Source organism: Papaver somniferum, chromosome 1 (assembly GCF_003573695.1).
Source record: "Papaver somniferum cultivar HN1 chromosome 1, ASM357369v1, whole genome shotgun sequence".
In the NCBI taxonomy this organism is placed as follows: Eukaryota; Viridiplantae; Streptophyta; class Magnoliopsida; order Ranunculales; family Papaveraceae; genus Papaver; species Papaver somniferum.
Window position 1 is genome coordinate 81,095,801 of NC_039358.1, and position 16,406 is coordinate 81,112,206.

Below are 16,406 nucleotides of genomic sequence, written 5' to 3' on the forward strand. Positions count from 1 at the left end.
ACTATTCTAGCCTAAATCAATTTTAGTTTTAGTGACTAAAATAGATGTATATACACTCGAAGAAATTGATACGTACGGTGGTTAGCCACTTGAAGTTTCAAAGAAATATCATGGAGCTTAATGGAATCATGAAACGTGAACAATATACAAAGACAGTCCTTGCAGAATTTTCCTTTTGAAGTTTTCCGGAGTGTACATAGTTATTAGGGTACTACAAGGTCATCATGCATGTCACTACACCAAAAAAATGCATGAATCTAAAACGAGATCCATTATTAAAATAATGAAACTGCGGCAAATTAAGAAAAGAACAAACAAATGATGCTTAGAGAATCAATAAGGTAATAGTAAAGAACAAAAAGAAAAAAAGGGATGCTTAGGTATCTTAGGTAGAAACAACCTCGTTGTGCTCTTTTTATACTCTCCACCAAATTTCTGGAAATTACAAATTGGTAGATTTTATGCGTCCAAGTCCGATAAACTATGCAATTCAAACTAGCGTACAAAGGAATAAAAACAAAGGCTAGAAGCTAGAGTTGAAGGCGTTTGCGCACCCTCTGAAATCCCTTCAGGTTCAATAGTTAGCAAAATCTGATAGCATTTGGTTTTAATATCTGAATATGAATACAACTTCAGGTTTTACGAGGTCAATATTAGTTTTTAGATGTTCAGTTGTTGCTTTGTCCACAGCCCTGGGCATTCCTAGCTAGAAATTTCATCTTTACAGAGAACAGAGTACAAGCAATTAAAGAAATAATGAAGAACAAACCACAACATTAAAATTTAGAAGTAAAGACAAAGAACAGAGAAGAATGCGAAATAGGACTTGAGAAACACAAAATTCAAATACAGCCACCATCATTTCCTCATTAAAAAGTTCAAAACACCTGACCCTACCTTTACTAAACCCAATTTTCTAGCAAGTCACCATAGATCTTTGGAAAACCTAGATAATTAGAATATCCAGAATAAACAACAAGTCGTTACATTAAATGTCAAGATGTGCTCCAGTACTTTTGTCACATTCTATCTTCTCTCTTTCGTGGAGCACAAGTGATAATTTCATCAACCCTGAGAATCATCTCTGCAGCTTCAGTAGCAGATAGCAGAACATTCTGTTTAACCTTAAAAGCCTCTGATATCCCCAGTTTCTCCATGTCCCCTACCTGCATATAATCAAGAAACTTGTAAGCAAAGGAGCAGTGAGATAACACAAGTTCCTACTAGACCTAAAAAACTGAATCACATTAACTGGCCTCTCAAGAACGTGTGAACTAATCAGACTGGGTTTGATATTTGCTTCATCAAATTTTCTAATATTTAACCCCCAAAAAAGTGAAAGCAAGCAGAAGTAATACTTAATTAGAGTTATTTTGCTTTAATTAGAAAGAAAAGAAAGAATACTTACGGCTCCAGTGATGACATCAATCCCAGCATTGCTTTCCTCCTTGTGGTGCTCAGCACGAAGCTGAGATATCAACTCAGCGCTATCCAAACCTGCATTGTCTGCAATAGTTGTAGGAATGGCCTGGAGAGCTCTGGAGAAAGCCTCTATGGCATGCGACCTTTTTCCAGGAGTCTTACGTGCCAACTGGTCAACCTCCTTTGCCATCACCATTTCAGGCCAACCACCTCCAAGCAAAACCCTGCTGTCGACCACTGTCTGGGACAGGACGCACAATGCATCATGAAGAGACCTCTCTGCCTCATCAAGAACATGAAAACTGCAACAGAAGAAAAATATATCAAATCCAAAACACAAAAAAAAAAAAAAACCAAAGCTTTGCCTAGAATTATTAGTTTTTAAGATGCATGTTGTCAAACTTCGAACAACCACATTAATATATTTTCTCCACTGAAATCTAAGAGACTCCACCATGCACAAAGTATAACTATAACAAGTACTGATCTGCACTGTCGAAGGTAACAAGGTAAAAGAAAAATACCTTGCACCTCTCAATACTATAGTACATGCTTGACCCATCTCGACACCAGAAAAGTGGATCAACTTGTCCTCACCAATCATGATTTCCTCGATAAGCTTGCAATGACCAAGTTTAACAGATTCAGGATTGTCGAAGGTAGATGCAATTTCACCACCTGTTACTAAAGCGAGGCGTTCAATGCCTTCAAAGTCGGCATGCTCAATAGCAAGGATTCCAGCATCAGCGAAGAGTTCCTCGGGATAGTTGTAGATCAGTTGTCTATTAATAAAACAGTTAATTCCATGACCAATGATCTTTTCCACCTTTTCTTTCATTTTCCCCTTTTCCGCCCCTTCAATCTGTGCAACTCTAGCCATTGAATCAACACGAACACGAGCCCCATAGATCTTTACTTTATCGGTATCCATAGCAGTATTTGCTACCAAGATGTTAGCATTTTCTATGCGCTTTGGCTGCCCAATACCAATTTTTTTGTCAAGAATAAATCTGCATAGGGAGAACAAATGCCCGTGCAGTAAAATGTTATTAGTAACAAACATTAAGCGCATAAAAACAAAATATTGAAATAAAATACAACATATGAAGACTAGACATAGAAACGAAAAACACAGTAGAAGATTCATATACTTTAACAAGTGTATAGGATGTACGTTATCGCTCCACTAAATTGGATACAAGATGTAAATACATATAGAACACCACCAAGATGTAAATGTAAATACATAATATAAGATGTAAATATTATGTGTTCGAGGGGATAAGTTCGATGAGCACAAGGTTTAAAGAAACGCTGAGGCAATGCGATGCATGTTCCTGTAGCAAGGATTAGCCTTGTATTGCTAAGGCAAATGCTAGGAAAATAAAAATATATAAATATAATAACTCGTAAAATCATGAAAGAACTGAAAAGAAGGCTTACCCTTCGTCTAAAAATGAGTCCTTCAAGGATCCTCCGGGCTTCTTAATAATTTGGATGGACTCTAAGTTTGTGCTTCCCTGCAATTACCATAAAAAATGAATCAACCAAGCAACTAAAACATAATTTCAGATATTATAATCAGAGAAACTGTCCACAGCAGCAGGTGGCCAAGTAATGCTTCATAAAAAGAACATTCACAGAACTTATGTAGAAGGGCATGCATGGAAACAATGACAAAGGATCTAAACCAGATACGAGATTATTGTGAATAATGAATAAGAGTAAGATTATTACCTTAAGTCTCATAACAGCATCTACAGCAAGTGTTGCAAAGTGCTCCTTATCCTGGGAGAGAATTTTGGAACTCAAGGTAGTCATTGCAATCTTCATCAGATCCTCCTTGAATTTCTCTGAAGTAAAACCAAGAGAGGTGAATGAGCTAGGCAAAAACCAAAACAAATTACCAAGAGTCAACAGAAAGCATCATCAGCACCTGTCTGTATTTCAACAAGCTAATATCAACATGTATGGTTTATTTTGTAAGTGGCATGAGATCACCAGGTTGCGTAGATCATCAAAATAGTTGATAATAGACAAGTAGCAAGGCCACAAGGCTCACTACATAGTACACATATGCATAATAAGTTCTCTGAATGATATTTACCTGAATCCTCTTTGTTATCCATTACTCTCTTCAACAAAGCACTCAGTGCACATTCAGCGGCCATCCTGAATCCTGCCAAATTAAACAGAGAACATTCAGAAGAAAACAAAAATAAAGCAAGTGGTCAGGCTTTGAGAGATGGAAGCAAAGTGGCCGCAGACTAACATGTTGATTTCAACAAGAAGTTTTAAATAAAGAGTGAAGAAGATGGAAATACAAGAACTAGACCAATATTTATTGAAATGGAGCAGTAAACCACCATCCAGTGCATGCATAATGCTGAAAACCAACTGTAAACTGCAAGTAGAATTAAGCAGTAACACTAGATTCAATTGAATGGCGTATAACACACATCGAGTGTTCAATGAAGGCTCTACAAAACAAAATTTGCAACTGATTGAATATCTAGTACAGGAAATCAATTCCAGATTAAGCAAGCACTTTCAAACTAACTTTTTTGACGAGCTTAACGCACTGCCCATTTATAAAACACCATTGCTATACCAATCAAATAAGTGTAGCAGTTGCAATAAATATCTTACAACTGATAGCTGATGATTCTACTTTACTTTTTTGATTAGATGATAGTTGATGGTTGACATGCACAAGTTTACATAGCAGTAAAGAAGAGTGGAATGCACACGGCAACTTCAAATGATATAAACAATAGCAGTATAGCATAAATGTAAGTGAGTCTAAGAAACTTGGGTACGATGAATGACCCAGTGACACTATAGTAGTCACAATATATGGAAAATGACGACCCTTATAGGTTGAAATAAACCTGCAATTATTGTCATAGGATGGATCTTTGCGTTAACCAACTTTTCTGCCTCCCTGAGAAGTTCTCCACACAATACAACAACTGAAGTTGTTCCATCACCAACTTCGTCATCCTGGACCTTTGAAATATCTAAAAATTCTTGATTAAGGAAAATGAATTATCAACAGAAACGATTGAGTTAGGAGCCCCTGATATAGCTCTTTGCAGAAAGTACTAACAAAACGGCGGAGTCAGTCAGTTCTATTATTCCCAAGGATCAAATTTATTAAAAAAAAAAAATACCAACAAGAAGTCAAGGATACCAACAAGAACTTTAGCAGCTGGGTTGTCAATATGAAGAGACTTTAAAATTGTAGCTCCATCGTTTGTAACAGTAATACTACGGCCTCTACCAGATGATTGCAATATTTTATCCTACAACAAAGAGACATTAACAACCAATTATTAAGATCATGCCTGATACACAAACAAGCTGTTCAAAATGACAATGTCTGGTGCCCAAAATTTAAAAAACTTACCATCCCTTTTGGTCCTAAGGTGGTCTTGACCAAATCAGCAATTGCCATTGCACCAACAAAGGAAGACTACAATAAAGAGACAAAAGCAAAGTTCTCAGGTCAGGATACAAACCTAAGTATACAACAATATATGAAATTAAACATCAATCTAAGTGTATGTGTAACTCACCATTCGCGCCCGCTCCCCCTTTTCTTCTGTAGCCTCATCTTTAAACAATCTATCAGCCTAAAATAAAGTAAATAAACATTAAGTTAACATAAACGTTGAGAATCAAAAATAAATAATAAAACCCTAAATAAGAACTGAATCGCTAAAAAACATACCGGCATCGCGTAAAATCAGAGCGAAGCCAAACCCTCACTCGGGATTTATCAACTCAGCTCCTTTAATAACAGAATCTGAAATCGAATAGTAAAATAAGAAAGTGTGTTCATGATAAATGCAGATCTGTGTATAAGTAAGTAAATAAATGACCTAAAACTTTCAAGTAAGTTCCCGCAAATTGAAATTAATCATGATCTTGGAGTAGAGACATGGATAAACCCTAGGAACAACCGTAAGAGTAAACGTGAAACAGTGAGTTGACGGAGATCGGTATTTGATGGACTTACAGAGAAATCGGAAGTGGATTCTTCGCGAGAGAGAGAAGAAGCAGAGAACTGCTTTGAAGAGGGGGGATGATCGAATATGGACTCTATACTTGTTAGGGTTTTGGTTTTTCACCAAATTAACCCTGTCGAGTCGCGTGCCGAAGCACTGATAGTTTTGTAAAGGCCCATTTATAAGCCCAGCAAACGTTTCCCGCTTCTTAGACCTTTAGAGTTGCTTCCGGACTGACCAAGCTGTCTCATGGTTTCTTAGAACAAGATTTCCAAGGGAATGTTCTTGTATTGCTGGAAGAATTGCTGAAAAATACCATATGCTAGGTCAGCAACCTTTTAGATTCCACGGAGGTTACTTCTCGTGAACTTTATGGTTATTACGGGATGTTACATTTCGATTTTAGTATGAAATGTTGGATCTCACATTTGTGGCTAAACGAGATACATTAGTTCTCGTTTCTTGAAGCAATCTGAGAAGTAGCATCTCGGCTGGAACGAAGTAATTGGTATTTCAGATTGATGTGTTCGGAGTTCTTCTATGGACCGTGTGTAGCAGTAGTCCTTGTTCTTTACAGATTGATGTGTTTGGAGTTTTCCTACTCTTCCGCTTTTTCTTATGTACACATGATGTTTTCATTTATAGACCATTTTGGCTTGTTAAGCATGGCGAATGACCAAGACTTATTTATCGAAGTTGCGTACTTAAACTCGTACTGGAGCCAAGGGAAGAACCATTTAAGCTAGAGAAAAAAAGAGAGTAGTACTCAATGGATACTTTAGTTATTTTTGATAAAGAATTTCAATAGACACTTACAAATCAGAGAATCTGAAAACTACAATGACTGCAATATCAAAGAAAAGAATGGTGACCCCAATATAAGGTCAATCTATATCTTGGCTCATGAGTGCTGAGTGAGCACCAAAATCAAACCAAGTGCATAAAACTCATAAATTCATATTGTACTTTCCACAAATTTTGAATTCCAAGACTATTTATATTTATTTCCTCCAACTACGTATTGTAATGGCAGCTTAACGAGGGGGTGAAGCTACCGGTGCAACAGATATGGATGAAACAGGTGCAACTGCTGGGGGAGGAGGGGGGCCAAACACTGATGCCCTACCACAAAGAAGTGCATTTGGTGGGATAACTTTTTCATCCCTAACTGATTCAACGGGCGAATAAACTCGAAGATAGAATTGTTGTCCAAGGTATTGACGTGCCCAGAACTCAGACCTTATATTCCACATACCCACATTATCAAGTGGGACATAAATCGCCGTCCATGATTGGGGATATACCTGAATAGTGCAACGCGCAACTGCATCTGCCAGGTTATACCGTTCTCTCTTTGATTCTGACCAAACTCCTCCATCCATACTGCATTGACACAAACAAATGTAACAAAGACAATTAGATAAATACGGACTAACGCGTTATGAATTCTAGTCATGCGCTCACTAAATAATTCTACTTGTACAAGATATACTGAAAAGATGAATTACTTACCCGACTACGAAGAATGAATATCCAGCAACGTGATAACTTTGCACCATGTTTTCTGGGTTTTCGAAAATGATTTCAACAAAATCTCTAAAATTAGCTGCCATTACAGATGTGTCAAGGTACATTGATCTGCCAGAAGGGCTGTCTGCGATGCTACCAAGTGTAAAAACACCAGGGATCTTGAATTTGTCCGCAAGTTTGAGAGGAGTGTCAGCTGCGACGAAGGAGACACTGTTGATTGCATACCTCTGTTTACCATTTACTTGAGCTGCTGAGCTGGAAAGTCTGATGGTTCTGGTTGTGTTGATCATTCCATAATGGTATGAACCTTGTGGGTTTGGCCTTGGTCCACTTGCAGTCAAATTAGTCCTAAAAAAAGCACGTTACATAAAACAGGGTTAGAAAATGAAGACTGTCATATAACACACAATATGAAATCATTGCAATTATGTACACAAATCAATGTAGTACCTGATGGAGAGGGCTTGTTTGAGGGAAAAACCGATATCGTAGTTATCAGGAACACCTTCGACTGGCGCCACTGGCCCGGCTATTTGCCCATTCGAATTGCTATAACTAAAAAGCGCAGTGGCTTCTAGGCGGATGGTTGAGAATCGTGTTGTCACAACCATGTAATAGTCTCTTGGAAGTTGGTCGGCTGTTACTAGAACTGAGTAAGATTGGCCAACATGAATATCCAGCGATGTGTAATTTGTCTGGACTGTGTGTGTTCCTTCAACTTCAACTAATGTCATGGTGTGGTTTTGGAACCTGATGTTGAGTGAATTTTGTAAACCCACATTGGAAATCCTGAACCTGTATGTCTTGCCTGAAAAATCCAAGCAGGTTGACATCCTTGTTAGTATTGTTCAAAAATGTGTACTTTGAAAATCATAGTTGTATGCTAAAAGGCATTGGATCATGTATTGTACCTTGTTGGACAGTGTAGGTGACAGCATTGCCCACAGGAGTGGACTTTTTACCATTAATGAGGACATCACTTGGGGAAGGGGCCTTTTTACTTTCAAGAATGGTTCTCAATCTCTGTAAAAAACAAAAAGAGTGCAATTTCGTCAAGTAAATGTACAAGTGAAGTACTAATTATCTACTTCCTTAATGTGCTTTACTCTAATTGTTCCGCATAAGTCGATTTTTGTGACATATTTTTCTATTGCGTAGAAGTAATTAACTTCTAGTGAAATGACAAGATATTTTTGTAAAAATTGAAAATGATGTGTATCGTGGAGCCGTGGAGGCTTTAAATGAAGTTTGTTTACTTTGAGAGGCTTTAAGCTTTTTGATCACGAGACGAGCCATGATTATGAGTGAATTTGGATCTCTCGGCAATCACAATCGACAGAGTGTTAATTCCTATTTTCTTGATACAAAATCTTGTCCTTTTGTTTCAAAAAAAGAACAAGAGAAGGGGTAGTAGGGTCAACATAATGTAGCTGTCCAAACACAACTTGCAAGAAGGCAACAGAAAAAATAAATAATCGAGGTCAACCAAGAAAATAAGAGAAGAAAAAAACTGGGCACACTGCTAGGCGTTAAAGAATTAAGGTTTACCGTGTGGTTAAGATTGTACCAATCACCGATGAGAAGGGTGTGATCACCGGCTGGATCAGGGAAAGGAACTGGAATTCTTGGTCTGCTGAGAATCCTAATCCCACCAAATCCACCAGCGGCTTTGTGGAAAGAAAGTGAAGGATAGTAGAAGAAACTACCGATTTGATCCTTCACTTGTATAGTGTATGTCCAGTTCTGGCCTGGTAGAATTGGACAGTTTGTTCCGTAAACACCATCTTGCCATGAATTCCTCCTCTGCATTACTCCGTTCCTGTATGCATAATTGCGTATTTAATAAAAAAAAATTGCTCAGATGCGTAAATCCGCATTGCCAATTTACAGACATCCTACTACTCAAGAAGCAGACTTTTAAATCCAATGTGATTCTATAATTTCTATCGCTGCATGGTCAGATGCAGCATACAAGAAACGGTACCATGACTTAAAATGCATGTCTACATGTATAAAACAGTGATTTAAAATCTTAAATAATAAACGGATAAGCAAGAGAGGGAGATAGAGGGTTTACCATGAGAAAAGGAATGGTTCATCCAAGTTGTTGAAGACGTTAATGATCAAATTATCATTTGTAACAGCATGAATGTCAGGACCAGGGAATTGACCATTGATCAATATAACCTGTTGAGGAAATGCACTACTAACAGGATATATCGCTCCGTAAGTAACATTCCATTCAAAGAATCTGTAAGGATCTTCTGCATTTACAAACGCAAAAAGAAGAACAACAGAAAACAAAACCGTCGCTAATCTTAGCGAAGACATAATTCTTATCGCTCAACTGTCACCGAAGAGTGCAAGCAAGACAGGTAGAGCTAGCTAGATAGAAAACGATTGAGATTGAAGGAGAGAGAGATAATGTCCCTGAATGGTTTGTTTCCTCTACTAGGAAATTAGAGTCATGTATTTATAAAGAGACGAGGAAGTGACAGTAGACTGAAAATGATATAAACCGTGTTAAAAGTTGTCAAGTATTAGCTAGTGTCGGTACAGAACCGAAACTGCACAGAGAACAACAACTTAAAAAAATTAAACGGCAGAGATGGTTTGAATCCTTCTCAATCTGTCTGATTGACGACGTAGAAATTCAGCACCGCTTTTGTACGTAAGGAATCGAATAATCGTTTAATAATAGAAGTTTGGTTTTCGATAATTGGCATTCTATATTATTGGAAAATGAAAAAAAAAAAAAAAGAAGAAAATTATTTGGAAAATGATTAACCTTCGAAAATTAGAACCATATGCAAGGTTGCCATATGGCTAAACGTGTGATGTCGAGGCTTGATTTTGTTTTTGGTCTCATGGTATAATCCTTTGGGTGTTGTAGGCCTTATCTTGTATTCTTTGCCGCCTAATCTTCTTAATTAGTTCCATTTTTTCCTGCTAATTTTGGAGCTCATTCTTGTGAATCTAACACAATATGCAGTAATTAAGTTGTTTGACTATGTCGTTAGTAGTGAAAACAAAGCTCCACTGGCCGATTTTGTAGCAAAACATGAAGCTACGTCCCAAAATGATATTGATTGGGTAAAGTTCAAGATATCTCTAGATGCAAAAGGGTTCTTTCTTTTTCGTTTTTCTTTTGAAAATGATTCATTATATGTATTTCGCCAAGCAAAATGGCAAAATATTAGATTATAATTAGCTTTAAAGATTTTATGAGGAGATACTAATCTAGAATACTCTCCCAAATTATTATCCAAAAAACGCGTTTCAATCAGTATTTTATGCTTCAAATTAAGCTGGAAGCTTATATAATTCTTAATGTTCTTAATAACATGCATCTACGCCATGGAATTGTCCTCGAACTTACGTAGTGACATAGTTTCTAGTCTGAAAAGGAAATCTTTGACATTTTGACGTAATAGATAATTTAGCAATCCAGCTCACAACTCAACACTTGACTCTGAAAAATAAGATATTAAAAAGAGAGAAATTTGAAATTGGCCATTCGCTAGATCAGCAATGAACATGCGAAAAATAAAAGTCAAAATCTGAACATGCGATAATAAATTATATCTGAAATTATCTTAAGCACTCGAACAAGTAATACCTTTTCTGCTTTTCAGGTAAAACCCAAGAAGATGCAGTTCTTTTAACATAAGAATTAGCATCAACTTTCAAACAAGGAAGAAATATGTTGCCAAATACAAGCATACACATGGATCCTTCTTTAGAATATAAGCATCGATTATTGGAGAGTAGTAATAATAATATGACCTCTTTGATCCCGTATTGCCATAGGGTTTAAGGTATGTTCGGACGGGGTTTTACTTCCGCCCTGGTAGTGAGCATGCTACCTCAGACGACCATGAGTGTTGCGGCCATCATAACCCGCCGGCGTGGCCTGACCGCCTCAGCGTCCTTGTTGGAACCAAGGAGAACACTCTTCGGCTCAACCTGCCGATTGATTAGGTCGGCTTTCCCGTCCCGTAGTGTTAGTCCGTCTCGTGTTTAAGCAATGATCCGTCTCGATTTTTAGACCGTATGCAATTGTTGAGTCTATTCCACTTCCCCGATGACGCCCCTACCAAGTACCTCCACCCTAACCGATGATGTCCAATCCGGAATAGCGGGCCCGGGCATAGCCAGCAGGCGGCTCTTCGAGTCGGACCGGGCATCATCAGCTGTCGGCTAGTCGTTTTCTTTATTGGAGAGTAGTGTCAATATTAAATGAATGCAGCATTCCACATTCTTGCACATATCCGTCAACACTATTACAAATCTGTACATACTGCAGAGTATATGGAATTATGCAGTGTAGTCCACTACTAACATGTTGGCATTAAATCCCTGAAACCATGAATCGCGCTAAATGATGTTCAACTGAAATTAAAAATATAAGCAGTGAATTTGCATTAGCCGTGCCGGTGTAGCACAAGTTGCAATAGTTTAAGTTTCACCACTTGAGCTGGAGCTGCTTAACATTGTTGGCAAAATTAGAGGAGAGTCATGGAGAATCAAGATCACATGATTTGGGTCATGTATAAGGGCAACAAAGGTTCTACGAGAGGACGGATGCCACGGCCGAGCGATGCCACGGCCGAGCGATGCCACAGTGGGAGGCCGACCAAGAAGAAAGACATGATTAAAGCCCAACAAGTGATACCGGCAAAAACATAAAATACATAATGACAAAAAATACAAAGAAAGAGAGATGACCTTAAATACTATAGTGTTGTGTTTGATGATTGCAGTAACCGCTCATCTTCTTGTTGTCTTTCTCGAAGCCCTAGACATTCACTGATTTTATTACTCTCGAAAGTAAACATGGGATAAAAATTCAATGTTTCTTAGCTTCCCTGTAACTAAATACAAAAGACTTGATTTAAGTGTAATATCATTTCCTTCTACCAAATAACAAGGAGGTAGTCAATTAGATCTGTGGAGATTTTGAAAAACTTATTGTTTGAGAGGATTTGAGAGAGTCGTTGTAAATTCATAAATTTTGAGAAACTCTAGGTGAACCTCATCGGAAATTTCTAGATATCAATTTCGGTGATTTTGTAAAGAGTTTTCACATACTATGGTAGAGAGTACACAAAAAATACTAATCAAATTATAATAAATTGAATTTATGGAGTTTAGTACTTCTTCATGTAGTTTTCAACAAGCCATTGAAGATGTGTCAACTCTACCGAGAAGCATACCTTCGCAAATTGATGATCGTAGTCCTTGATTTGAGAACTCAATCAATGTTGTCATTCTAATCTATGATCTCTGGATCGATTTCCAGTGATATCAAGTTAGGGTTTCTGATTATCTTCTAAGTCAGTTATAGAATAAGGCGGTTAGAAGCTAATCAGATAGGAGAGAGAAATTTTCAAAGTCTGATTTCTATTAGCAAACAAATTATGTCCACATTCTTAGCCTTTCTGGATATTTATACATTGTAAGAACATGGGAATTACCTGTAAAATGACTAAGCACGTGACGGCTGGGACCCAATAATATTTTCCTGCCTTGCACTTATTCAGACCAGGGATAGTTGTTCATCAATAGCATCCAGCTTTCCAGGTTTTCACTCAGCTGACAACATCGAGATTCTTCTTAGCTTCGCATCTGTACTTAGGTTTTCCGCGTCTATCTTCGTGTCTCTGTTGTGTTTTGAAACCCGTGGCTTGACTTTTGACATCTGGTTCAGGTCTTCAACATCTGACCTTGAGTCTTATTTTACATCTCAGTTGTATTACTCTTCAGTTGTCAGTTCTCGTGTAGATGTTATATTTTTCCATCTACATATTTGCATTGATATCTCATAGTTGTAGATAACCCAAAATATTATTTGTGCCGACCTTTATCTGCTTATTTTGCGGACGTTTGATAGGATACCTGGGTATCTTACTTTACAATCTTAGCTTTTCATCTTTTATTTATTAAAAGAAAGTAGTAATTCTTATTTCTTACTGGAAATGTTTTTTCAGATGGCTGATATTATAAGGGTTCCTCAACTCTTCTCATAGTTGGTTTTTCAGCATGTATGACCCTCTTCCGATCTTTTTCAGATATGATGTAAGATCCTTCCCATGTTGTCGCAAGCTTACCCAAATTGTATTATGAGTTATTAGGTAAGACTTCACGTAGCACCAGGTCCCCAACTATCAAGTTCTCGGTTTGATGTACTTTTGATTTTTTTCTCATGCACGTTTGGTGTTTTTTGAGATGTATTAATACTCTTTCTCTTTTCAGATCAACTTCTTCAATAGCTTTCAAGATAGCTTCGTCATTTTTTCCTGAATTGACTGACAATGTTCTTGTAGTTGGTAATATTAGCTCTGTGAGTAAAACAACTTCCATGCCGAATGCTAAAGAGAAAGGGGATTCTTATGTCGAGTATCTTTTTGTCGATCCATAGGCCCATAGCACTTCATGCAGTATGCCTTCCTATTTCCATTTTGCAGCATCTAGATTATATTTGACAGCAAAATTTAGTTTGAAATTTCATCTTGCTCATTTCTTTGTGGAAAATATGTTGTGTTAAACCTGTTTTATTCAGAGGTTAGCTACTATCCATACCTAGATTAATTCACTTATTACAGCACTTGTACTTTTAAGCATTGTATGCGTTTCAGAACTTTAAGTTTCCGAAAGTTACGAGAGCATACTTTTGTTGTATATTCTTGCTCTTGCAGAACTTTATAGCTTGTCAGACTGAAATTACGGTCCATTGTCAGCTATTAGATAACGTCATTGGCATTCCAAATCTACAGATGATGTGTTCTCATAGGAATTTTCTGACATCATTTTTTGTGATTGTTACCAGATACACATATGTCATGCTTATAAGAAAATCCAAATAAATCTCAAAAGTAAGATACAAAGTGGCCTCACATGTATGGTTGCTAACACACCACAAGGTCCCCCTTCATACCAGTCCTCGGGAATGAAGACAAGAAATTATGAACAACAATGCCCCTATACGACTTTGAAAAACAGGAAGCACTGCCTTCAGCTGCTGACAAGCACTCGACTGTGAGGTATATGTGTTAACTCTCAAGACTTTTTGCAAGTCCGAAGCTGATTCGATTGAAAGACCTTGCAGAGCTTACGTCACCGCCTACAAAATGAAACATTTAAACCTCGTTTATATAACTATCACATTAACTCTCGATCCCATTTCGAACAGTTATCGATCAGTGGCAACCAACAAGTGAAAATGCGGGGGTCTAACAACCACACCCAACAATTCGTTTGGAAATCTGAGAGGACTTACTCCAATATACTTTCTAGAAAATTAACTAGACAGTCAGACTCATCTAGAGTAAAGTATATCAAAGAGCTTAATATCTCTAACTCTTAATTCAATCCGCAATCAGCAAATAGAAATCTGCGAGCCCGATTGAATATAAGAGGAGTTACTTGAACAGTACCAAAGACCAATGTTCAAGTGTCAATCAATGTAAATCAACAACCAAAGGTTGGATATTCTAATTGATTGATCTTAACACACAACCTGTGATATTTCAATTATATAACAAAATATAATGCGGAAAAGAAATAACACAGACACCAGAATTTTGTTAACGAGGAAACCGCAAATGCAGAAAAACCCCGGGACCTAGTCCAGATTGAACATCACATTGTATTAAGCCGCTATAGACTTTATCCTACTACCAATTAACTTCGGACTGGATTGTAGTTGAACCCTAATCAATCTCACACTAATTCAAGGTAGAGCTGAGTTCCTTATGTCTCTGATCCCAGCAGGATACTACGCACTTGATTCCCTTAGTTGATCTCACCCACAACCAAGAGTTGTTACGACCCAAAGTCGAAGACTTGATAAACAAATTTGTCTCACACAGAAAAGTCTATAGATAAATCTGTCTCCCACAGAAATATGATAAGCACGTCAGTGCTACATTTTATACCCATATTATATTAGTTAGGACTCGATATTTTGACTAACGACACTATTTTAGTGCTTTTGTAGAAAGTACAGGCGTATTTCGATCATCCCAGGAATAAACGCCTAAGTTGCAGCTTAATTGGCGTTTAATGACCAATGCCCCTCAATGCACCAAAGGAGACAACACTCAATTGATAAGCTGGTGTGAGCTGCCGAGTCAACAGCATATTGTGCCACACCACTTCTTCTCGAGGTCCAACTACAAAAGAAAAGAAACTGATTTCTTATATGATGGCAATATTGGCAAGCACCTGAATTCGACTAAAAGATTGACGACGTGGTCTACTCTGTGCCACACTTTGATATTCTTTGTTTTCATCAGAATCTCGCGCAGCACATCCCAATTATATCAAACGAAAAGAAATTTACATTTCTTCATGATAGAGACTCCGGCGATGAATTGTATGATAGCTGGCTCGTACCATGAGCTGTTGATATTGTCAGTGATCTGAGAAAGAAGTGGAGCTTGTGATGCAAGTTGAACCGGTGCAGTGGCCGGCCTGAGCTTGGTTTTGCTGGCGAAGGTAAATGACTGCATGACGGCTGCTGATTAAATGGAAGACATTCGTGCTTCTCTGATGACAACAAGTGTTCTCCCAAGGAAAATGAGGTGATGTCAAGTTTGCCACTGTTTTATGGTTTTGAACAAAGGGCTCAGAGAAATGCTAGAAGAGAAGGATTGAATCAGTTGCAGTTGCAGGCAGTGGTGTTTGTTTCGAGTATGCTGCGTCGACAAAATTGTGGGATTTTCTGATGCTTTAACTTCAGTTAGGCAGTGGTGTTCGAGTTCTCGAGATAGCATGGATGATTGCAGATAGTGGCTGTATACGTAAAGCTTCCAAGGTTCAAGGAAATGACAGTGAAAGCTTCCATGCAATCTGATTATGAGTGATAAAATAGCGAAGAACTGGTGATCAAGACGAGTTTGTTATCTAGAGGATCAACTGTAATGGGTTGCGGCTAAATAATATGGGCTGCTAATAATGGCTGGAGTTAGTGTTGTTCGGACCTGCCCGGGAAGTGGTGATCATGCACTGGAGAAGATGGAGAGAGTTTGTTGTGAACCAGGATCGGATTTAATCCGGAGTGAAGTGGACATGTGCGTTGAGTTATTGCAATCGATGGTCAGCAGTGGAGCAAGTTGGAGTTGTTGCCGGATTTGGGAAAGCACAGAAAATAAATCGGTCATGTGGCTGAGGTTAGACGAACAGAATATGAAGTTGGGTGCTCTGGCCAGAGTTTGGAGAGGGCCTGAAGTTGGACGTTAGTTAGTGATTGGACTGGGCTTTTTGGTCAGATACTACTTGGATCTCAATTCTCAACGCCTTCGCTACACTATATATTCTTCACTTGAGAAGAATAGAAAGGAGGTCGGCTACGGAGCCGAAGAACAGAAATTGAGAAAAGGAGGCCGGCAAGGGGACGAAGGCGGCTGCAGAGCTAGGGAGGAGGCCGACGACGAGAGGCTA

At 38.1% G+C, this 16,406-nt stretch overlaps 2 protein-coding genes across 2 annotated transcripts; both read right to left on the reverse strand.

The window, feature by feature from the left end:
* Window positions 1–757: 757 nt before the first annotated feature.
* On the reverse strand, window positions 758–5,562 carry LOC113291893 (T-complex protein 1 subunit beta). Its single transcript, XM_026541377.1, has 12 exons — window positions 5,444–5,562; window positions 5,156–5,230; window positions 5,001–5,057; window positions 4,832–4,897; window positions 4,616–4,727; window positions 4,314–4,442; window positions 3,530–3,601; window positions 3,160–3,275; window positions 2,866–2,942; window positions 1,947–2,432; window positions 1,409–1,724; window positions 758–1,166 (listed from the first exon to the last, which is right to left on the reverse strand). Exons 2-12 carry the CDS (start codon window positions 5,159–5,161, stop codon window positions 1,020–1,022), a joined length of 1,584 nt encoding a protein of 527 aa, XP_026397162.1. The 5' UTR covers window positions 5,162–5,230; window positions 5,444–5,562; the 3' UTR covers window positions 758–1,019.
* Window positions 5,563–6,192: 630 nt separating this feature from the next.
* On the reverse strand, window positions 6,193–9,414 carry LOC113291898 (L-ascorbate oxidase homolog). The gene is made up of 6 exons (XM_026541383.1): window positions 9,040–9,414; window positions 8,511–8,781; window positions 7,874–7,985; window positions 7,413–7,770; window positions 6,945–7,310; window positions 6,193–6,815 (listed from the first exon to the last, which is right to left on the reverse strand). The coding sequence occupies exons 1-6, from the start codon at window positions 9,291–9,293 to the stop codon at window positions 6,467–6,469; spliced, it is 1,710 nt and encodes a 569-aa protein (XP_026397168.1). The 5' UTR covers window positions 9,294–9,414; the 3' UTR covers window positions 6,193–6,466.
* Between the last annotated feature and the right edge of the window lie 6,992 nt (window positions 9,415–16,406).